The following is a 23438-nucleotide window of genomic DNA, read 5'->3' on the forward strand; positions in this document are numbered from 1 at the left end:
TTATTACAACTGTTGCAATAATCTCTGAGAATAGCTAGTGTCTCTTCTCCCATTGATTGGCAGTTAGAAAGATTTCCTAACATGGGATGGTCCTGGGATACCCTCCCAGGGGACACATGTTGGTAAGAGTCCAAAAGGAAACCCTGGGAATGCTGGCGGTACGAAAGTAGAGATTGAAGGGTGATGGGATGATAAGGGGTGTTAGCTGGGATCAATTGACCACTCAAATTTATCTGAGTCAGGGGCTTCTCTGGTGGTCCAGTGGTTAGGATTCTGCCCTTCCCCTGCACAGAGTACAGAGTCCATATGCATTTCATCCCTGTTGGAGAACTAAAAACCTGCATGCTGCATTGTGCAGCCAAGATAAAGAAACAGAGAAAAAAAGAAAATTAATATCTGGATCAAAGACCAAAGAGAGCAAACGGTTTCAAGATATTCTGAGACATGAAAACCTTCTATCATGCAGACTTCCCAGCTGAAAATACAACGCGATAATATACAGAGGAATGCATGAACAGCAGAGATAACGTGATATTGCAAGTGAAACAAAAGAGAGTAAAAGGAAAAAACATAGATACTATTGTGGGTCCACGTGAATGTGAAGGGAAGTGATCCTCCAAGGATGTGAGCTGATGACGCCCTTGAGAGGACACGCTCTCCTCAAAGGTCTGAATTCAATCCAAATGGAGGATCCTGAGCTCTGATCCATCCCAGGAGCAGCCAGCACTGGGTCAGCGCTGTGAGTGTTCTCAATTAGCTGGCTCAGGATCCCCGAATCTCGTTGTTTCCACATTTCTATACTCAGAAGAAAATAAATCTTTGTAGTATTTATTTGATAAATTACCACGAATGAAGATGAACATAAGTAAAATTTGATTTTAAAAAAATACAGGAAAATGACTTTTTCACTGTTTCAGTGACTTCGAGTTAGGAAATTTATTTTTTCCATTCAAAATTCTAAAAATTGCAAGAACTGTTGTCCAGGTTTTTTTGCTTGCTGGGAGAAACAACTGAGTTAGTGAGTAAATATTATATTACAGATTAAATGGGTAAAAGGGTGTCTGGAAAGAAATCAGTGAAAATAAACTACTGAGGTGTCTTCTTCAGATGAGGTTAAGGGGCGTTTGAATGGATTGTCCTCTTAGTACTTAGGAGGAAAAAGCCCACATTGGGGCAGGAGAAGGTGACAAATGCTCTGTGCTGACCTGCTCCCCACCTCAGTATAATACGATTCTTTCCAAGGGTCTCTTAGGAAATACTGTTCCCTTGGCTAAACCGCACAGTCAATCTTTACTTTTGGAAAATAAATGTTACACTATCTCCTCCATGTTAATAGAACCATGAAGAAGTGAGGAATATGTACCTTGGAGAGCTCATCTCATTCTGGAACTCATGATAAACAGAAAAATAAACAATTGCCTCCTTACAATATTGGAAGTACTTCATTTTCTCACCTAACTTAAAGGTCAAATGCCCACATCTACATAAGTTTCTCTTAAAACAAATCTCATTATTAAAATGACAGAATGCCAGAAAAGTTTATCTCTGCCAACTAGGATACTGAAGATGCTTTCTGTTTAAATGTGGCCATATGAGGAACAACCATTGGTTCATAATGTGTCACGCCAACAGATGCAGGCTATAAAACTGTCAGCAATTTTCCATCCACTCCAAACCCTGGGACACCCTCAACTACTAGAGCAGAAGGGCCACGAGAGTCAACAAGATGAAGGCTCTGCTGTTCAGTCTTGTCGTTGGTCTGCTTGTTGCCAGTCAAGGTGAAGCTCAGACAGACGCCTCACAGGTACCAAGGGCATGTGGATGGTGGTCCAAGTTTCAGAGTAGGTCTTCATGTATATCCATGTGAGTGTCCCTTTCGAGGTTTGGTCATGTGGATCGCTAAGTCTAGCCATGTCCCTGCAACTGAAAATTGCTCCATTCACTGGCTCTATGCCTGCTGTTCGTGATGTCTATATCACCTCTGCCATCCGTTCACTGGCTCTCATGAATGTTCACTGCTCTTGTAAAAACAAAGGTACTTCACATAGCTATTGGACTAGGGCTCTTGCGTTTGACAAGACAGCTCAACCTATCTCAGTAATACCTCAAGTCTTTCCTTTACTTGACTTGAGTTTTCACATGATTTTATACCTAGGGCTGTGTTCATAAAGATAGGGAACTTCTGCCCAAGTGAAAGGGCAGAGAACCTCCGGAGGGATGAGGCCAGGTGGAATTTACAGAGATGGACTAAGATTTCTGAAGGGAATTTTACTTTTAGTTCACAGGAAGATGGATAACCCATTACATCGCATCCAGTAACATAGAGAAGATCACCGAGGGTGCGCCATTCCACATTTTCATGCGTTACATTGAGTTTGATGAAGAAAATGGCACAATACTGTACCACTTTTATGTCAAGTAAGTAAAAATCACCCAAAAGGAAAACACCTATAAACCCCGACCTGAGGGAGGGTGTGTTTTCCCCGTCTGCAGGGATCTCTCTGGGCGATGTTGAGAGCAAGACAGCCTGAGCTGTGAAGGTGACCAGGGTCTTTGAGCTAGGGGAGTGGGGCAGTTCCCCTGAGAGCCCCCAGGGAATGTCCTGAAAACTCTAGTTAGAGGGGGAACCCATAAGCTCCACTGGCATCAACTCATTAAAGGAAAGAGGGACACGGCAGAGGGAAGAGGTCCGTCTCCTTGAATTCACAGTCTGCACCAGGGACTTGACCCCTTCCTGTGGAATTTGTAAGAGACGGTTCCCACTGACCCAGAAGCCAAGGGAGAGGGGAGAGCACACAGTGAGCTCTGCCCTCGGGCTTTCCTCCCTGGAGCTTTCATCACCACTGAGTTTACCAAAGCCGTCAGAGTCCCTAGTGACCTTCCCCAGTGTCTTCCCAGGCACCTGAAAATGCAAGTGACATAAGAGACACGAGTTTGATCACTGGGTCGGGAAGATTCCCTGAAGGAGGAAATGGCAACCCACTCCAGTAATCTTGCCTGGAGAATCCCAAGGACAGAGGCGACTGGCAGGCTACAGTCCATGGGGTGGCAAGGAGTTGGACATGACTTAGCAACCAAGCACACACAAACACACAGATCCAAGTGCTATTCATGGAATGCTCACGATAACACAGACAGTTTCCTAGGAACATACAAGTATGGCAGAAATCAACACATTTGTTCAGCAATTATCCCCACCCCCCAATTAAAAAAAAAAAAAAAGCAGAACATGTAAACTCAGGTATGCTTTGTGAGGAATTAAACCATTAAGATAAGAAGCAACTAAATATTTTATGCTTGGAGAGATTGCTTTATAAATATATATAACTGATTATGTATGGGAGAAGGAAATGGCAACCCACTCCAGTACTCTTGCCTGGAAAATTCCATAGATGGGGTAGCCTGGTAGGCTTCAGTCCATGAGGTGGCAAAGAGTTGGACACGACTGAGTGACTTCACTTTCTTTCTTTCTATAGTTCCTTTCAGAAAAGGAAATGGCAACTCACTCCAGTGTTCTTGCCTGGAGAATCCCATGGTCAAAGGAGCCTGGTGGTGCTACAGTCTATGGGGTTGCAAAGAGTTGGACAAGACTAAGCAACTAGCGCTCATACACACACACACACACACACACACACACACACACGTGTTATATATATCCATATGCTTGATAGTTCAGTTGCTCAGTCTTGTCCGACTCTTTGAGATGCCATTGACTGCAGCACGCCAGGCTTCCATGTCCTTCACCATCTCCCGGAGCTTGCTCAAACACTTTTCCATAGAATCAGTTATGCCATCCACCATCTCATCCTCTGTCATCCTCTTCTCCTCCTGCCCTCAATCTTTCCCAGCATCAGGGTCTTTTCCAAGGAGCCAGTTCTTCCCATCAGGTGGCCAAAGTATTGGAGTTTCAGCTTCAGCATTTGATAGTATACTTACAATCAAATTAAAACCACTCATACTGGAACAGACTCACACATGTATATATCCTATCTCAGTAGAAACACTTGTCTGCTTTCACTAACTTCTTAAGAACATCCGTTATCGTCCTCTTGGCCATATTTTACAATTTTTGTGTCTTATGTTTACTTTTTCGTGTGGCTACCCTTTCTGAAATCAATTTTTCCTGGAATAGGAAAGGCAAACTACTCCAGTATATTTGCCTGGAGACTCCCATGGACAGAGGAGCCTGGCGGGCTACAGTCCATGGGGTTCCAAAGAGTTGACCACAACTGAGCAAGTGAGCATATAAAGAAGTATAATTAAACGCGTAATTAAATGCACCTTTGTGGAATGCACAGTTCAATGAGCTTTCACATGTTCACAATTGTTTCACCGTCTACACAGTCAAGATATAAAATTCCACACTTCAGCTGGTGGCTCAGTGCTTAAGAATCCGTCTGCCAATGCAGGAGACATGAGTTCCATCTCTGGTCTGGAGGGACCCCACGTGCCCGGGAGCAAGTAAGCCCATATTTTACGATGACTGAGCCTGCGGGCTATATGGTCTAAAACAAGGGAAGGCACCATAGTGAGAAGTCTGGACACTGCAACTAGAGAGTAATAACCCTTGCCCTCGGCAATAGAGAGAAGCCTGAATGGCAAGAAGGCACAGCACACTCAAAAATAAAATCAGTTTTGTTTTTGAAAAGAAAGATATAAAATTTCTGCAGCACACCTCCCTTTCTTCACTCATCATTAAATACCTACCCCTGGAGCCACAGGTAAGAAAAGATCTACATATTCTTAACTTTTCTGGCTCTTCACACTACAAAATTACACACTCTGAATCATTTCCCCCGCCTTCCATCACTCAGCACAATGTTTAAAACAGTTATCAGTGTGTGTATATACAAAGAATCACATTTTTCAAGCCAAATAAAAGGAGTCACATTTTCCAAGCCAAATGAAAGGAGTTTGTCTGCTCAGATAAAATTGTGTTCCCACTTTGTGGTTCTTTTCCAGTGATTTCAACGCATTTCAATTCCCTAATGACAAAGAGGGCTTCCCTGATAAGCTCAGTTGGTAAAAAAACGTCCGCCTGCAATGCAGGAGACCCTGGTTCAATTCCTGGGTCAGGAAGATTCACTGGGGAAGGGATAGGCTACCCATTCCAGCATTCTTGGTCCTCCCTGGTGTCTCAGCTGGAAAAGAATCTGCCTGCAATGCAGGAGACCTGGGTTTGATCCCTGGGTTGGGACTTTTCCCTGGAGAAGGCAAAGGCTACCCACTCCAGCATTCTGGAATTCTCAATTCTGGAATTCTCCAGAATTCCATGGACTGTATAGTCCATGGGGTCGCAAAGAGTCGGACACGACTGAATGACTTGCACTTGCACTTTCAATGACTAACAGCACTGACCACACTTCATTGTGGACATTCTTTTCCAAGGTGTCTGTTCAAAAATTAATCAAGTATATGTAGGGTTATTTCTCTTTTAGTATTTGTTTCATGGAAATTCTTCATATGTGTCAAATACACTTTTTTCACACACACGTACAGAGCACATATGTGAAGCCACTTATTCTCTTGTTGCAGAGGTGACAATGTATACTTATCATATATTATATACATAAATGTTTTCATAATATCATATGAGCACATCAAGTGTACTGAAGTGTTTTCTGTGCTTGTGTCTGTGTGAGTGTGAAATGTGTCTGTATGCATACATGTGTCTTTCAAGTTTAATCCTTATATGGTATTGTGATGGTGGAAGAGTGTGTATTTGAAGAAAATTAAACTTTTTAAAAATTTTTGTGATTTTTGGCTGTCATATTGTCTAGTGAGGCCTTCACTGGTGTCTCAGAGGGTAAAGAATCTGCCTGTAATGCAGACCTGGATTTGATCCCTGGCTCAGGAAGTTCCCCTGCAGAAGGAAATGGCAAACCACTCCAGTCTTCTTGCCTGGAGAATCCCATGGACAGAGGAGGAGACTGGTGGGCTACAGTCCATGGGATCACAGATAGTCGGACACAACTGAGTGACAAACACGTTCACATTCATTGCCTAATGAGTCGCTGGTAGAGTTGTGGCAACCCCCAAGGTGTGTCATGATGTCTATGCCTCTTAGTTTTCAGAGACAATATAAAGGAAAAGTTTATTCTTTTTCTTTTTTTCTAAAATTCTAGATTTCTCCATGTTTATTGGCTTTACACACGGCCTGTTTTATATCTGTAGGTTATCTTTAGAACTTGTAGTCAGATTTTGTGTGTGGACAAGCCATCCTTGTCACTTGATAGTGATTGGATCTGAGACAACATATTTTGTCTCTTTGAAGGACAAATTTTTGAGCAGCACTGAGGTGATTTCCTATACACATATTCTTGGGGATATACAGAAAGAATCCTAATTATACATCAGATTATTATCTCTTTTAAATTAATTTTTAAAATTTTAATTGACTAATTAGTTTAAAATGTTGTGGTGGCTTTTGCCATCCATTTTCAGGAATTAGCCATAGATATACATTTGTTCCCCATCCTGAATCACCTCCCACCTCCCTCTCCATTATATCCCTCAGAGTCATCCCAGTGCACCAGCCCTGAGCTTCCTGTCTCATGCATCAAACCTAAACTGGCGATCTGTTTCACATATGATAATATGCATGTTTCAATGCTATTTTCTCAAGTCATCCGACCAGATCTTTCTCCCACGGAGTCCAAAAGTCGGTTCTCTACATCTGTTTTTCTTTCTGTCTCACATATAGGGTCATCGTTACCATCTTTCTAAATTCCATATATATGCATTAGTATACTGTATTGGTGTTTTTCTTTCTGACTTACTTCACTCTGGATAATAGGCTCCGGTTTCATCCACCTCATTAGAATTGGTTCAAATGTATTTTTTAAATGGCTGAGCAATATTCCATTGTGCCTATGTACCACAGCTTTCTTATCTATTTGTCTGCTGATGGACATTTAGGTTGCTTCCATGTCCTGGCTGTTGTAAACCGTGCTGCGATGAACATTGGGGTACAGGTGTCTCTTTCAATTCTGGTTTCCTCGATGTGTATGCCCAGGAGTGCGATTGCTGTTCTATTTCTAGTGTTTTAAGGAATCTCCACACTCTTTTTTTTTTTTATGTAATTAATTTATTTTTTATTGGAGGCAAATTATTTTACAATATTATATTGGTTGGTTTTGCCATACATTGATATGAATTTGCCCCGGGTTTACATAAGTTCCCCCTCCTGAACCCCCCTCCCACCTCCCTCCTCCCTTTATCCTCCCTCTGGGTCATCCCCGCATGCAAGCCCCGAGCATCCTACAACATGCATTGACCCTGAACTAGTGATTCGTTTCACATATGACAACATACGTGTTTCAATGCCATTCTCCGAAATCATCCCACCCTCACCCTCTCCCACAGAGTCCCAAAGACTGATTTATGCATCTGTGTCTCTTTTGCTGTCTCGTATACAGGGTTATCATTTGCATCTTTCTAAATTCCATATATATATGTTAGTATACTGTATTGGTGTTTTTCTTTCTGGCTTACTTCACTCTGTATAATAGGCTCCAGTTTCATCTACCTCATTAGAACTGATTCAAATGTATTCTTTTTAATGGCTGAATAATACTTCATTGTGTATATGTACCAAAGCTTTCTTATCCATTCGTCTGCAGATGGACATCTAGGTTGCTTCCATGTCCTGGCTATTATAAACAGTGCTGCAATGAACATTGGAGTACACGTGTCTCTTTCAATTCTGGTTTCCTCAGTGTGTATGCCCAGGAGTGCGATTGCTGGATCATATGGCAGTTCTATTTCCAATTTTTTGAGGAATCTCCACACTGTTCTCCATAGTGGCTGTACTAGTTTGCATTCCCACCAACAGTGTAAGAGGGTTCCTTTCTCTCCACATCCTCTCCAGCATTTATTGCATGTAGACTTTTGGATAGCAGCCATTCTGACTGGTGTGAAATGGTATCTCATTGTCCACACTCTTCTCAATAGTGGCTGTACTAGTTTGCATTCCCACCAACAGTGTAAGAGGGCTCCCTTTCCTCCACACCCTCTCCAGCATTTATTGTTTGTAGACTTTTTGATAGCAGCCATTCTGACCAGCGTGAGATGGTACCTCATTGTGGTTTTAATTGGCGTTTCTCTGATAATGAGTTGTGTTGAGCACCTTTTCATGTGTTTGTTGGTCATCTGTATGTCTTCTTTGTAGAAAAGTCTGTTTATTTCTATGGCCCATCTTTTAATTGGGTCGTTTATTTTTCGGGAATTGACCTGCAGAAGCTGCTTGTATGTTTTTGAGGTTAATTCTTTGCCAGTTACTTCATTTGCTGTTATTTTCTCCCCTTCTGAAGGCTGTCTTTTCACCTTGCTTGTAGTTTCCTTCGTTCTGCAAAAGGCTTTACGTTTAATTAGGTCCCATTTGTTTATTATTGCTTTTATTTCCATTAATCTGGGAGGTGGGTCATAGAGGATCCTGCTGTGATTTATGCCAGAGAGTGTTTTGCCTATATTTTCCTCTAGGAGTTTTATAGTTTCTAGTCTTACATTTAGATCTTTAATCTACTTTGAGCTCATTTTTGTGTATAGTGTTAGTAAGTGTTCTGATTTCATTCTTTTCAAGTGGTTGACTAGCTTTTCCAGCACCATTTTCTAAGGAGAATGTCTTTTCTCCATTGTATATTCTTGACTCACTAGTCAAAGATAAGGTGTCCATAGGTATGTGGATTTTTCTCTGGGCTTTTTATTTTTTCCATTGATCTATATTTCTGTCTTTGTGCCAGCACCATACTGTCTTGAGGACAGTAGCTTTGTAGTGTAGCATGAAGTCAGGCAGCTTGATTCTTCTAGTTCCATTCTTGTTTCTCAAGATTGCTTTGGCTAGTCGAGGCTTTTGTATTTCCATACAAATTATGAAAATATTTCTTCTAGTTCTGTGAACAATACCATTGGTAGCTTGATAGGGAGTGCATTGAATCTGTAGATTGCTTTGGATAGTATACTCATTTTCACTATATTGATTTGTCTGATCCGTGAGCATGGTATATTTCTCCATCTATTTGTGTCCTCTTTGGTTTCTTTCTTCAGTGTTTTAAAGTTTTCTGTATGTAGGTCTTTTGCTTCTTTAGGTAGATTTATTCCTAAGTATTTTACTATTTCATTGCAATGGAGAATGGAATTGTTTCCTTAAGTCCTCTTTCTGATTTCTCGTTGTTAGTGTATAGGAATACAAGGGATTTCTGTGTGTTAATTTTAAATCCTGCGATTTTTCTATATTCATTGATTAGCTCTAGTGATTTTGGTGGAGTCTTTAAGGTTTTCAATGTAGAGGATCATGTCATCTGGAAACAGTGAGAGTTTTACTTCATCTTTCCAATCTGGATTCCCTTTATTTCTTTTTCTTCTCTGATTGCTGTGGTTAAAACTTTCAAAACTATGTTGAATAGTAGTGGTGAGAGTGGGAACCCTTGTCTTGTTTCTGACTTCAGTGGAAACGCTTTCAATTTTTCACCATTGAGGATAATGGTTGCTGTGGGTTTATCATGTATGGCTTTTATTATGTTGAGGTATTTTCCTTCTATGCCTGCTTTCTGGAAGATTTTTATCATAAATGCATGTTTAATTTTGTGAAAGGCTTTCTCTGCATCTACTGATATAGTCATATGGCTTTTATATTTTAATTTGTAATTGTGGAGTATCACATTGTTTGATTTGTGAATATTGAAAGATCCTTGCATCCCTGGGATAAAGCCCACTTGGTCATGATGTATGATCTTTTAAATGTGTTGTTGGATTCTGATTTCTAGAATTTTGTGAGGGATTTTTGCATCAATGTTCATCAGTGATATTGGCCTGTAGTTCTCTTTTTTGTGGCATCTTTGTCTGGTTTTGATATTAGGGTGATGGTGGCCTCACAGAATGAGTTTGGAAGTTTACCTTCCTGTGCAATTTTCTGGAAGATTTTGTGTAGGAAAGGTGTTAGCTCTTCTCTCATTTTTTGGTAGAATTCACCTGTGAATCCATATGGTCCTGGGCTTTTGTATGTTGAAAAATTTTTTTTTATCACAGTTTCAATTTCCGTGCTTATGATGGGTCTGATAAGATTTTCTATTTCTTCCTGGTTCAGTTTTGGAAAGTTACACTTTTCTGAGAGTTTTTTCCATTTCTTCCAAGTTGTTCATTTTATTGGCATATAGTTGTGGATAATAGTCTCTTTTGAGCTTTTGTATTTGTGTGTTGTCCATTGTGATTTCTCCATTTTCATTTCTAATTTTGTTGATTCTTCTCCCTTGTTTACTTGATGAGTCTGGCTTTTAGTTTGTATATTTTATTTATCTTCTCAAAGAACCAGCTTTTAGTTTTGTTAATTTTTGCTATGGTGTCAGTTGTTTCTTTTTCATTTATTTCTAACCTAATTTTTATGATTTCTTTCCTTCTACTAACCATGGGGTCCTTCATTTCATCTTTTTCTTGTTGTTTTGGGTGTCAGTTCAGTTCAGTTCAATTCAGTCGCTCAGTCATGTCCAACTCTCCACGACCCCATGAATCACAGCATGCCAGGCCTCCATGTCCATCATCAACTCCCGGAGTTCACTCAAACTCATGTCCACAGAGTCGGTGATGCCATCCAGCCATCTCATTCTCTGTCGTCCCCTTCTCCTTCTGCCCCCAATTCTTCCCAGCATCAGAGTCTTTTCCAGTGAGTCAACTCGTCGCATGAGGTGGCCAAAGTATTAGTTTCAGCTTTAGCATCAATCCTTCCAATGAACAGCCAGGATTGATCTCCTTCAGAATGGACTGGTTGGATCTCCTTGTAGTCCAAGGGACTCTCAAGAGTCTTCTCCAGCACCACAGTTCAAAAGCATCAATTCTTCAATGATCAGCTTTCTTCACAGTCCAACCCTCACATCCATATATGACCACTGGAAAAACCATAGCCTTGACTAGACGGACCTCTGTTGGCAAAGTAATGTCTCTGCTTTTTAATATACTATCTAGGTTGGTCATAACTTTCCTTCCAAGGAGTAAGCGTCTTTTAATTTCCTGGCTGCAATCAGCATCCACAGTGATTTTGGGTGTAGAGTTAAGTTATTTATTTTTCTCTTGTTTTGGGGTAAGTTTGTATTGCTATGAACCTTCCCCTTAGTACTGCTGTTACTGAATCCCATAGGTTTTGGGCTGTTGTGTTTTCATTTTCATTCATTTCTATGCATATTTTTATTTTTTAATTTGTTCTGTGATTTGCCAGTTATTCAGAAGCGTGTTCTTTAGCCTCCATATGTTTGTATTTTTAGTAATTTCTTCCCTGTAGTTGACATCTAATCTTACCGTATTGTGATCAGAATGGAGGCTGGCAATGATTTCAATTTTTTTGAATTTACCAACACTCGATTTATGGCCCAGGATGTGATGTATTCTGGAGAATATTCCATGTGCACTTGAGTAAATGTGAAATTCATAGTTTTGGGGTGAAATATCCTATAGATATTAATTAGGTCTAAGTGGTCCATTGTATCATTTTAAATTTGTGTATCCTTGCTAATCTTCTGTTTAGTTGATCTACCCATAGGTGTGAGTGGGGTATTATACTCTCCCATTAGTATCGTGTTACTGTTAATCTCCCCTTTCATACTTGTTAGCATTTGCCTTACATATTGCGGTGCCCCTATGTTGGGTGCATATATATTTAAAATTGCTATACCATCTTTTGATCATTATGTAGTGCCCTTCATTGTCTGTTTTTACGGCCTTTATTTCAAAGTCTATTTTATTTGATATGAGTATTAGGAGTACTGCTTTCTCTTGGTTTCCATTTTCATGAAATTTTTTTTTCAGCCCATCACTTTCAGTCTGGATGTGTCCCTTGGTTTGAGGTGGGTTTCTTATAAACAGAATATATAGGGATTTTTTTTTTTTTTTTTTTTGGTATCCATTCAGCCAGTCTTTCTCTTTTGGTTGGGGCATTCAACCTGTTCACATTTAAGATAATTGTTGATAAGTGCGATCCCATTGCCATTTACTTTGTTGTTTTGGATTCTAGTTGATCAACTTTTTCTATGTTTCCTGTCTAGAGAATATCCTTTAGCATTTGTTGAAGAGCTGGCTTGGTGGTGCTGAATTCTCTCATCTTTTGATTGCCTGTAAAGTTTTTGATTTCTCTTTCATATTTGAATGAGATCCTTGTTGGGTACAGTAATCTGGGTTGTAGGTTTTTCGCTTTCATCATTTTAAGTATGTCCTGCCATTTCCTTCTGGCCTGAAGAGTTTCAATGAAAGATCAGCTGTTATCCTTATGGAAATCCCTTTGTGTGCCATTTGTTGTTTTTCCCTTGCTGCATTTAATATACTTTCTTTTTGTTTCATCTTCTTTAATTTGATTAATATGTGTCTTGTGGTGTTTCATCTTGGGCTTATCCTGTTTGGGATTCTCTAGGTTTCTTGGACTTGGGTAGCTATTTCATTCCCCATTTTAGGGAAGTTACCAGCTGTTACCTCCTCGGGTATTTTCCCATGGCTTTTTTTTTTTTTTGGTCTTCTTCTTTTGGAACTCCTATGGTTCGAATGTTGGGCCATTTAATATTGTCCAAGAGCGCTCTGAGGTTGCCCTCATTTCTTTTAATTCGTATTTCTTTTTTCCACTCTGCTTCATTTATTTCCACCATTCTTACACATCACTTATCCTATCTTCTTCCTCAGTTATTCTAAGGTTGGTTCCCACCAGAGTGCTTTTGATCTCATTTATTGCATGATTCATTGTTGATTGACTCTTTTTTATTTCTTCTAGGTCCTTGTTAAACATTTCTTACATCTTCTCAATCCTTGTCTCCAGACTGTTTATCTGTAACTCCATTTTGTTTTCAAGATTTTGGATCATTTTTCCTATCATTATTCTGAATTTTTTTTCAGGTAGACTCCCTATCTCCTCCTCTTTTGTTTGGTTTGGTGGGCTTTTACCATGTTCCTTTACCTGCTGAATATGTATCTGCCTTTTTGTCTTGTTTGGATTGCGTTGTTTGGGGTGGCCTTTCTGTATGTTGGAAGCTTGTGGTTCCTCTTTATTGTGGAGGTTGCTCCCTGAGGGTGGGGTTGGAAGAGTGGCTTGTCAAGGTTTCCTGGTTAGGGAAGCTTGCACTGGTGTTCTGGTGGGTGGAGCTGGATCTTTTGTCTCTGGAGTGCAATGATGGGTCTGATACTGTTTTGAGGTGTCTACGGGTTTGGCGTGACTTTTGGCCACCTGTACTGTAACGCTTATGGTTATGTTCCTGCATTGTTGGAGAATTAGCTTGGTATGTCTTTCTCTGAAACTTGTTGGCTCGTGGGTAGAGCTCTGATGCTAGGATGGATTGGGGGCAGGAGGAGAAGGGGATGACAGAGGATGAGATGGTTAGATGGCGTCACCGATTCGATGGGCATGAGTTTGAGCAAGCTCCGGGAGATGGTGATGGACATGGAGGCCTGGCGTGCTGTGATTCATGGGGTCGCAAAGAATTGGATATGACTGAGCGACTGAAGTGAGTTCAGTTCAGTTCAGTTCAGTTCAGTCGCTCAGTTGTGTCCGACTCTTTGCGACCCCATGAACCACAGCACGCCAGGCCTCCCTGTCCATCACCAACTCCAGGAGTTCACTCAAACTCATGTCCATCGAGTCTGTGATGCCATCCAGCCATCTCATTCTCTGTCGTCCCTGTCTCATCCCACCCCCAATCCCTCCCAGCATCAGAGTCTTTTCCAGTGAGTCAACTCGTCGCATGAGGTGGCCAAAGTATTGCAGTTTCAGCTTTAGCATCAGTCCTTCCAATGAACACCCAGGATTGATCTCCTTCAGAATGGACTGGTTGGATCTCCTTGCAGTCCAAGGGACTCTCAAGAGTCTTCTCCAGCACCACAGTTCAAAACCATCAATTCTTCGGTGGTCAGCTTTCTTCACAGTCCAACTCTCACATCCATACATGACGACGGGAAAAACCATAGCCTTGACTAGACGGACTTTGGTTGGCAAAGTAATGTCTCTGCTTTTTAATATGCTATCTAGGTTGGTCACTGAAGTGAAAAACTTAAAAATAAAAATAAACTAAATGATAATAGTAAAATATATCTAGGAATTTTTCTGGAGCTGTTGAGGGTGGTATGGGGTCAGTTCAGTATCAAATATTTCCAAGTTTCAGCTTATACTTGTTTTTAAGGTCTATAGGCTCAATGCAATAAAGTCAATGCTAACTATAGGGCTTTAATCTGTTGCACCTGTCTCTTCAAAAGTGGTTCCCTCCTCTTTGTTTATTTTGGCTTCCCCTGTTTGCAAGTTTCTTCAGTGTCTAATTTCTGTCTTGACACAAGGGGGTGAAAGTGGTCACTTATTTAGGCTCGCTTGTTCAGTTGTGTTGTGGGGAGGAGGAACACTGCAAACAAGTATCACTCACATGTGTGGGGAGTGCTTGTAGTGTCTGGGCCACACTGGGTTTGCCCCCGCTCATAATGTGTGTGCTTTCTCTGTCTACACTGCGCAGGTTCCAGGTTGCTCTTCAGGGGAACTGTCTGAAGCTGGCCCTGGGTTGCATGAACTTCCCAGGTCTAAGCTGCTCAGGTTCAGGTTCTTGGGTACTCCACCAAGGCACAGACTCGACTGGGTCTGCGTTTTGTGCCCTTCCCAGGTCAGAGCAACTCAGGCGACCAGGTGCTTGGCTAGAGCACTCTCCCAGGTGTATGGTGCGTCTTATCACCTCCCCGGCCTGGCCGCTCAGTTTCCTGGGTGTGCAGTGAGAGCGCCGTTTCAGGTGTGCTGTGTGACTCCTCTGGGGAGCTGATCTCTGGCTGTGACCCTCCTGGTGGGTGTCAACCGTCCAGGATCCCAGGAAGACTTGGTTACCAACTAGGACCGTGCTCACAGTTTGGTAGAGAATGCCATCTCTGGGGCCAAGATTGCCCTGGCCTTCTGGCTCTGGTTGCCGCCCACCTGCCTATCTGCCTCCAGCGGGGGAAGGGGCCAGTCCTCAGCCAGCTCTCCTCTGGCATTTGCTCAGTTCTTTGTTCTGTAAGCAGGCCCGGCAGTGCCTTATGTTAGAGCTTTTCCCTGGAAAGTTCTCTCTCTCTCTCTCTTATTTTCTGTCTCTGGCGATCCCACAATTTGGGTTGCTATCTCACTTTAGTGCCCTCAGATTGTCCTCAGAGCATTCAGGCCCAGTCCTTACCCTAAGCATGCAGCCCATGCCTCCCTGTTGTGACCCCTGTCACTGCTGGTGGATGCAAGCATCTGGGCTACTTCTCCCGTGGGAGTTGCGGTTAGGTGTGTATTCCATGGTGTGTGTGTGTGTTTCCTGGTTATGTTGCCCTCTGAGATTCAAAAACTCCCCACAAACCCGCTGGTGAGAGGGTTTCCTAGTGTTTGGAAGCTTTTCCTTCACAACTCCCTCCCCAAGACGGGTCTCCAACCCTAACTGTTTTGTCTCTCTTTTATATTTTGTCCTACCTCCTTTCAAGCAGAATGTGCTGCCTTTCTGGGTGCCTGGTGTCCTCCGCCAGCATTCAGAAGTTGTTTTGTGGAATTTTCTCATCATTCAACTGATATTTTGATGAATTGGTGGGGGAGAAAGTGATTTCCCCATCCTATTCCTCCGCCATCTTAGGACTGCCGCCCAGATTTTTATTATCTTAATCGACCAACTTTAATATCCTTTGTTTTTCAGGGATAATGGAGAATGCATAGAAAAATATGTCTCAGGCACAAAGGAAGAAAGCTTTTATGCTGTTGACTGTAAGTATGAATGCTTCACTGAAAAGACTATGTTCAGGAAGAAATCTTGGTCTCAATATTCTTCAATAACCCCATACACCTAAATTCTACTCCTACTAAAACTCAGAGAACAGGGACTGGAATGTCTCCCCTCAATGGATTGTTACTCAAAGAGACCAGAGCCAGACATCCTAGAGTGTGAAGTTAAGTGGGCCTTAGAATGCATTATATGAACAACGCTAGTGGAGGTGACAGAATTCAGCCTGAGTTCTTTAAAATCCTAAAAGACGATGCTGTTAAAGGGCTGCAAGCAATGTGTCAGCAACTTTGGAACTCTAGGCAGTGACCACAGAACTGGAAAAGGCCAGTTTCCATTTCAATCTCAAAGAAGGACAATGACAAAGAATGTTCAAGCTACCACACCACTGTGCTCATTTCACATGCGAGCAAGGTAGTGTTCAAAATACTTCAAGCTAGGATTCAGTGGTAAGTGATCAGAGAACCTCCAGAAGTATAGGCACGATTTAGAAAAGGCAGATGAACCAGATCAAATAGACATCATTCACTGGATCATGGAGAAAGCAAGGCAATTCCAGAAAAAAAAAAAAAAGCAGATTATTTCTGCTTCATTGACTATCGTAAAGACTTTGACTGTGTGGATCACACTAAACTGGAAAATTCTTAAAAATATGGGAATTCCAGATTGCCTTACCTGTCTCCTGATGAACCTGTATGTGTATCTGTCAGCAACAGTGAGAACTGGACATAGAACAACAGACTGTTTCAAAATTGGGAAAAGAGCATGACAAGATAGTATATACGGTCATGCTGCTTCTATAACTTACATGCAGAGTTCAGTTCAGTTCAGTTCAGTTCAGTCACTCAGTTGTGTCCGACTCTCCGCTACCCCATGAATCACAGCACACCAGGCCTCCCTGTCCATCACCAACTCCCGGAGTTCACTCAAACTCATGTCCACATGCCAGGCTAGATGAATGACAAGATGGAATCAAGATTGCTGGCAGAAATATCAACAGCCTCAGATATGCAGATGATACCACTTTAATGGAAGAAAGTGAAGAGGAACTAAAGAGTTTCTTGATGAGACTAAAAAAGCTGTTCCGAAACTCAACATTCAAAAATACTAAGATCATGGAGTCTAGTCCCCTCACTTTATGGCAAAAAGAAAGAGGAAAGAGTGGAAGCAGTGACAGATTTTATCTTCTTGGGCTTGAAAATCTCTGTAGATTGTGACTGCAGCCACGTAATTAAAAGATGCTTGCTCCTTGGAAGGAAAGCTATGACAACCCAAGAAAGCATATTAAAAGCAGAGACATCACTTTGCCAGCAAAGGTCCATATAGTCAACAATGTGGTTTTTTTCGTTATTTATGTATGGATGTGAGAGTTGGATCATAAAGAAGGCTGAGTAAAAAAAAAAACTGATGCTTTTGAATTGTGGTGCTAGAGAAGACTCTTGAGAGTCCCTGGGACTGCAGGGAGATCCAACCAGTCAATCCTAAAGGAAATCAACCAAGAATATTCACTGGAAGGACTGATGCTGAAGTTGAAGTCCCAGTATATTGGCCACCGAATGCAAAGATTTGACTCACTTGAAAAGACCCTGATGCTAGGGAAAACTGAAGGTAAAAGGAGGAGGGGATGGCAGTGGACATCAGTGGACATGAATTTGAGCAAATTTTGGAAGATCATGGAGGACAGAGGAACCTGGTGTCGTACAGTTCTTGGGTTCGTGGAGAGCCAGACATGACACAGCAGTTAAATATCAATAAGAACAATGAGACTGAGTATAGAATTTGTATTTCATAGGGTTCTCACGGATAATTTACAACAGGCTTATGAACTGAAGTCTCAGGGGTCCATCTTGAGTTTGCACATCAGGGCCATTCATTTTTTTTTAAATAGTCTTAAAATACCTTAGGGCATTCAAGCTGAGATGAATGAACTTGCATTCAAAGAAATCATCGTGAGTTCAACCATAAAGACAACTTTTATAGAAAGCAACGTGGATGTTGGCTAAGCTTTTTATCTCTAGGCTCTTTATAACGGTCCTAAATAAAAAATTATTTTTACATGGCCTAAAGGGACATATTTAATTAAAATTTAAACATATCAATATATGATCATAACCCTTGCCCAAACTAAGTAATTGCACAGTGCATATGCGATGATCACATATTAGTAAAATTCATGCCTGAAATGTTTCCCCATACTTTCATCAATAACTTCTGATGTTTGAGGCTTTCTGAATTATGCTTTCATTTTCTTATTCCCACTATATGATTTCTTTTGGTCGAGTCATGAATGTTTCCATTGTGTTTACTTTTCTCCATTTTTGCAATCCTTTTTAGCTTGAATTTTACATAGTGACTAACCAAGGAAGACAACAGAAGTACAAGACTTCTTGGAAGGTCTCTTGGGTATTAGTCATTGCAGCCTTCAGGTTTGTTTTGGAAACAGTGAAATGTCCCCACATCAGGCCCAGTTACCAGCAGTGGCCTTGATGGTGACTTGACGCCCAGAAGATAGGTTTGCTCTCGTTTTCCTATCACCATCATGAACATCACAGTAAATTCAATGATGTTGCTATGTCCACCTTGGTAAATCCATGGTGAACCACTAGTGGTCACTGATAATCTGAGGACATTCATAGTCTGAATTAAGCTGTCCCAACGTGAGCAAGGCTGGTGGACTCAGCATGGACTTGGGAAAATTGCATATTCTTGTCAGGGCTATGAGAGTCTGAAGCTGCTTTGGCTGCCTTTTTTTTTTTTTTTAATCACACTGATAATTTTCCGTGGTTCAGGCACTGAGCAGTGGTGTTTGCAGGCTTCAGGAACTCAGATGGGCAGTTTAACGTTCCATGTTGCTGAGTGATTGCAGGAAGGTGAGATGGAGGCCAGGAGAGAGAGAATGGACATAGAGGGTGGGGAGGTGACACACAGTAGGTCAGAGCTGCTTCTTGTCCAGACACGTGGGCAGGGCAGAGGGGAGGGGCAGTGCTCCAGGTGGGGAAGGAGCTCACCACTAGGACGTCACTGCCTACACTTCCCAGCAGGTAAGTAAGCTGTCTTCACACCAACAGACACGTCAGTGGGCTGTGTCATACCCCAGACTGAGGGGCTCGGGAAGCACAATATTTAAAGTGTCTGAAAAGTTGCCTGGCATAGGCAGTCAGGAACAAAAGGTAATGAACACAACGTAGGTTGATTTTGGTCAAGAAAAACCAATTCCATGGCTGGGGCAACAGAAATGCAAAGAACTTTGAGCCTGGATTTGATAATACATTCGTGATGTTTTAAAAAACTCTCAGGGACTTCCCCGGTGGTCCAGGGGATAAGAATTCTGCCTGCCAGGGCAGGAGACATAGGTTCGATCCCTAGTCCGAGAAGATCCCACATGCCGTGTGGGAACTAAGCTCATGTACCACAACTACTGATCCTGCTCTCTAGAACCCTGAGTTGTAACTACTGAAGCTCATGCACCCCAGCGCCTGTGCTCAGAAACAAGAGAAGCCACTGCAGTGAGAAGTTCGCACACCACTACTAGACTGTACTCCACCGTCACCACAAGTGGAGAAAGCCCACGGGCAGCAGCGAAGACTCAGCAAGTCAAAAAGCAAAGCAGAAAAATAATCTGAGGGGGTCATTAGAACACACGTTCTAGAAAGCATCTTAGGAAGACAGCAAGGAGTGACTTGTTAATCGTAGGAGAACCTAGGGATGAGGAAAAGTCGTGCCTCCTTTCCTTGCGGTGGTTAACGGATACACAATGGACCGTTCTTCATGCCCGCCGTGTGCCACAATAATCTAACTGATAACAAGCTAAGGTCAGGATGTTTGTGTCTTTTCTGTCTCTCACAGATGCGGGACAAAATGAATTTCGACTCGTTCATGTGGACAGCAACGCTCTCATAGCACATGATATCAATGTGGACGCACATGGCAAGGAGACAGAAACAGTGCAATTCTTTGGTAGCTATGACATCCGATAATTCCCATTGCCTTTGTCATGTAACACGGACACAGTCAGGACTTTTATTCAGAATATCAGGAGGTGTGACAGTTTTCAGTATTCAGGGTGCAAGGCCTGCATCTTTATGCTCACCGAATTAAGGATCCTGGAAGGTAATCTACCAAGAAACAGGAAGTCATAGGGTGCAGAATATCACATCATCAGACATTTCAAAATGATTCCTCTTCAAATTTTATAAAAATGAAATTTAACTAGAACCTTTATACACACACACACATATCATTTATACACACACACACACACACACACATATATATATATGGAATTGTCCCCACGATGTACACAAGGTTGGAAATTTCCCATTGGGGATTGATTCTACGAGCAATGATTTCACAATCATGTATATCTTCATCTAAAGATGATTTTCAGTTCAGTTCCGGTCAGTCACTCAGTCGTGACCGACTCTTTGCAACCCCATAAACCGCATCAAGCCAGGCCTCCCTGTCCATTACCAAATCCCGGAGTTCATTCAAACTCATGTCCACAGAATCGGTGATGCCGTCCAGCCATCTCATCCTCTGTCGTCCCCTTCTCCTCCTACCCTCAATCTTTCCCAGCATCAGGGTCTTTTCCAGTGATTCAGCTCTTCACATCAGGTGGCCAAAGTATTGGAGTTTCAGCTTCAGCATCAGTCCTTCCAATGAACACCCAGAATTGATCTTCTTTAGGATGTCCTTGCAGCTTGGATGTCCTTGCAGCCCAAGGGACTCTCATGAGTCTTCTCCAACACCACAGTTAAAAATCATCAATTCTTCAGTGCTCAGCTCTTTTATAGTCCAAATCTCACATCAATATATGACCATAGGAAAAGCAATAGCCTTGAATAGATGGACATTTTTTGGCAAGTAATGTCTCTGCTTTTTAATGTGCTATCTAGGTTGGTCATAACTTTCCTTCCAAGGAGTAAGCGTCTTTTAATTTCATGGGTGCAATCAGCATCTGCAGTGATTTTGGAGCCCCCCCAAAGGAAAGTCTGACACTGTTTCCACAGTTTTCCCATCTATTTCCCATGAAGTGATGGGACCAGATGCCATGATCTTCGTTTTCGGAATGCTGAACTTCAAGCCAAACTTTTCACTCTCCTCTTTCACCCTCATCAAGAGGCCTTTGAGTTCCTCTTCACTTTATGCCATAAGGGTGGTGTCATTTGCATATCTGAGGTTATTGATATTTCTCCCAGCAATCTTGATTCCAGCTTGTGCTTCTTCCAGCCCAGCGTTCCTCATGATGTACTCTGCATATAAGTTAAATAAGCAGGATGACAATATACAACCTTGACATACTCCTTTCCCTATTTGGAATCAGTCTGTTGTTCCATGTCCAGTTCTAACTGTTGCTTCCTGACCTGCATAGAGATTTCTCAAGAGGCAGGTCAGGTGGTCTGGTATTCCCATCTCTTTCAGAATGTTCCACAGTTTATTGTGATCCACACAGTCAAAAGCTTTGGCATAGTCAATGAAGCAGAAATAGATGTTTTTCTGGAACGCTCTTGCTTTCTCCATGATCCAGCGGATGTTGGCAACTTGATCTTTGGTGCCTCTGCCGTTTCTAAAACCTGCTTGAACTAATATCTAGCCATGACTATAATGAAGCCTACATTATTTCATATTTAAAATTTTATTTATTTTTTAATTGAAGTATCACTGCTTTATAGATTGTGCTGTTTTCTTTCAAACATCAACATGAATCAGCCATAGGTATACATATGCTTGTGTGAAAGTTACTCAGTCATATCTGACTCTTTGTAACCCCGGACTATAGAGTCAGTGGAATTCTCCAGGCCAAAACGCAGGAGTGGGTAGCCTTTTCCTTCTCCAGGGGATCTTCCCAACTGAGAGATCAAGCCAAGGGCACCCACATTTCAGGAGAGTTCTTTCCTAGCAGAGTCACAAGGGAAGTCAATAGGTATATATATATGTTCCTTCCCTTTTGAAACTGCCTCCCATCTCCCTCCCACCCCTCTAGGTTGATATAGAGCCCCTGTTTGAGTTCCCTGAGACATAAAGCAAATTCCCATTGGCTACCTATTTTACATATGGTCATGTCAGTTTGCATGATTCTTTTTCCATATATCGCTCCGTCTCCTTTCCTCTCCCCATGCACATATGTCTCTTGACTGATTCCCCACTGATGCCCTGCAAATAAGTCCATTATCAGTACCATCTTTCTAGATTCCATATATAGGCAGATTCCATATGTATGCGTTAGTATACAATATCAGTTTTCTGATGCACTGTAAGCCTTGGAACAGACACTTATAAGATAAATCTTTGTCATGCTCCATGTTTCAAATGCATTGTTCTTATGAACATTGATATCACCCCCTCAAGTAACCACGCAGAAGCACTGAGATGTGTGTGTGCCATGGGGACAACAGGTGTCTATTTCAGAAAATGTTATTGGGTACAATGGTAGGTTCATGAAAGAGTACATCATGCCCAGTTATTATGTGTGATCAGGTGAATGTGTCCGTGCAAGGGGGGAAAGGTGGTTCCTATCAAACTTCGTGTACAAGCAGATATGAAAGGCAGGTATATATGCGAGGAAGTTGAGAGAAGCAAGTAGGTTCCATATTAGGATGAACTCAGCCCCAAATTCATGAAGATCCTGGCAAGTCTTTGTGGTCCAGCTCCTGATGCTGAGGAGTAGGGTGTCCTACTCACCAAGTTGGACTGGGGTCAATTCTTAAGACAGAAAGCACATGTTTGTGCCTTGGGAACCATTGAAAGCTCTTAGATTCTACAAGTGAACATCTGATTGTCACGTTCCATTTCTTCTTCTGTAGATTCAGAAATTTCTGTGGGCTCCCGGGGGTCGACAATTCTGTTTTTTGCTCGGTGATTTTACAGGCAAAGGAAATAATGTTGACTCGAAATACAAAGAGGAGTTTGACAACACGGTGAGAGAAAAAGGGATTCCAGAAGAAAATGTGCTGAACTTCATCAACATTGGTAAAGGAATTATACTTTTTCCCCTGCCCATACCATTCACCTGGTGTGTAAAAACCAGAAAACAAGTCAACTTATTCAAAATGTCTTCTTCCACATTTAATCTCTTTTAAGATCCGTATTTACAAGAAAGGAACGTAGGAAGGAGGAAAGAAAACTTGGAAATGCTGGGGAATATTAGTAATTGGTGGCTCTTTCATTTCTCCCATTTTGTTTTTCCCTAGATAACTGTCCAGAGGAGTGAAAAAAAGTGACTCTGACACTTTGTAAGTAAACACTGATCATTATTAATGCTGTCTCTTCCAGATGAAGCATTAAGATCACACTATTATTTCATATATGTGAGATGTTTTTTCCAACAATTTAAATGTATCACTAAAGATTTTTTTCCCCATAATTTCACTGTTCTTGAGCCATATTATTACAAACAGTTTGGTTGATTAATGCCAAGCAGCTGTGGTGAGAGAGTCTTATCCTGCAGGAATCTTGCAGACCAGAGTCATCAGACAGAAGCAAGAATCCCCACGAGTTGGTGGAAATTATTAGTGTTCCCATTAGTCCTGACCTCGTGGTTGTCCCCACACATTCTTCCTCCAAGATAATTGGTATCAAACAGAGTTCTGCTTCCCTGAAAGCTCATTAGGTAAGGAATCCACCTGCAATGTTGGGGTCCCCTGTTTGATTGCTGGGTCTGGAGGATCTGCTGGAGAAGGGAAAGGCTACCCACCCCAGTATTCTTGGGTTTCCCTT

At 41.8% G+C, this 23438-nt stretch overlaps 1 protein-coding gene across 1 annotated transcript; it reads left to right on the forward strand.

Annotated features, from left to right (window-relative positions):
• The first annotated feature begins 1726 nt into the window (after positions 1-1726).
• Positions 1727-22932, forward strand: LOC129534924 (odorant-binding protein-like). The gene is made up of 6 exons (XM_055393446.2): positions 1727-1804; positions 2279-2418; positions 15639-15706; positions 19569-19679; positions 22590-22691; positions 22913-22932. The coding sequence occupies exons 1-6, from the start codon at positions 1727-1729 to the stop codon at positions 22930-22932; spliced, it is 519 nt and encodes a 172-aa protein (XP_055249421.1).
• The last annotated feature ends 506 nt before the right edge of the window (positions 22933-23438 follow it).

Source organism: Moschus berezovskii, chromosome X, assembly GCF_049115385.1.
Source record: "Moschus berezovskii isolate FMDL1 chromosome X, NW_MosBer_1.0, whole genome shotgun sequence".
NCBI lineage: Eukaryota > Metazoa > Chordata > Mammalia > Artiodactyla > Moschidae > Moschus > Moschus berezovskii.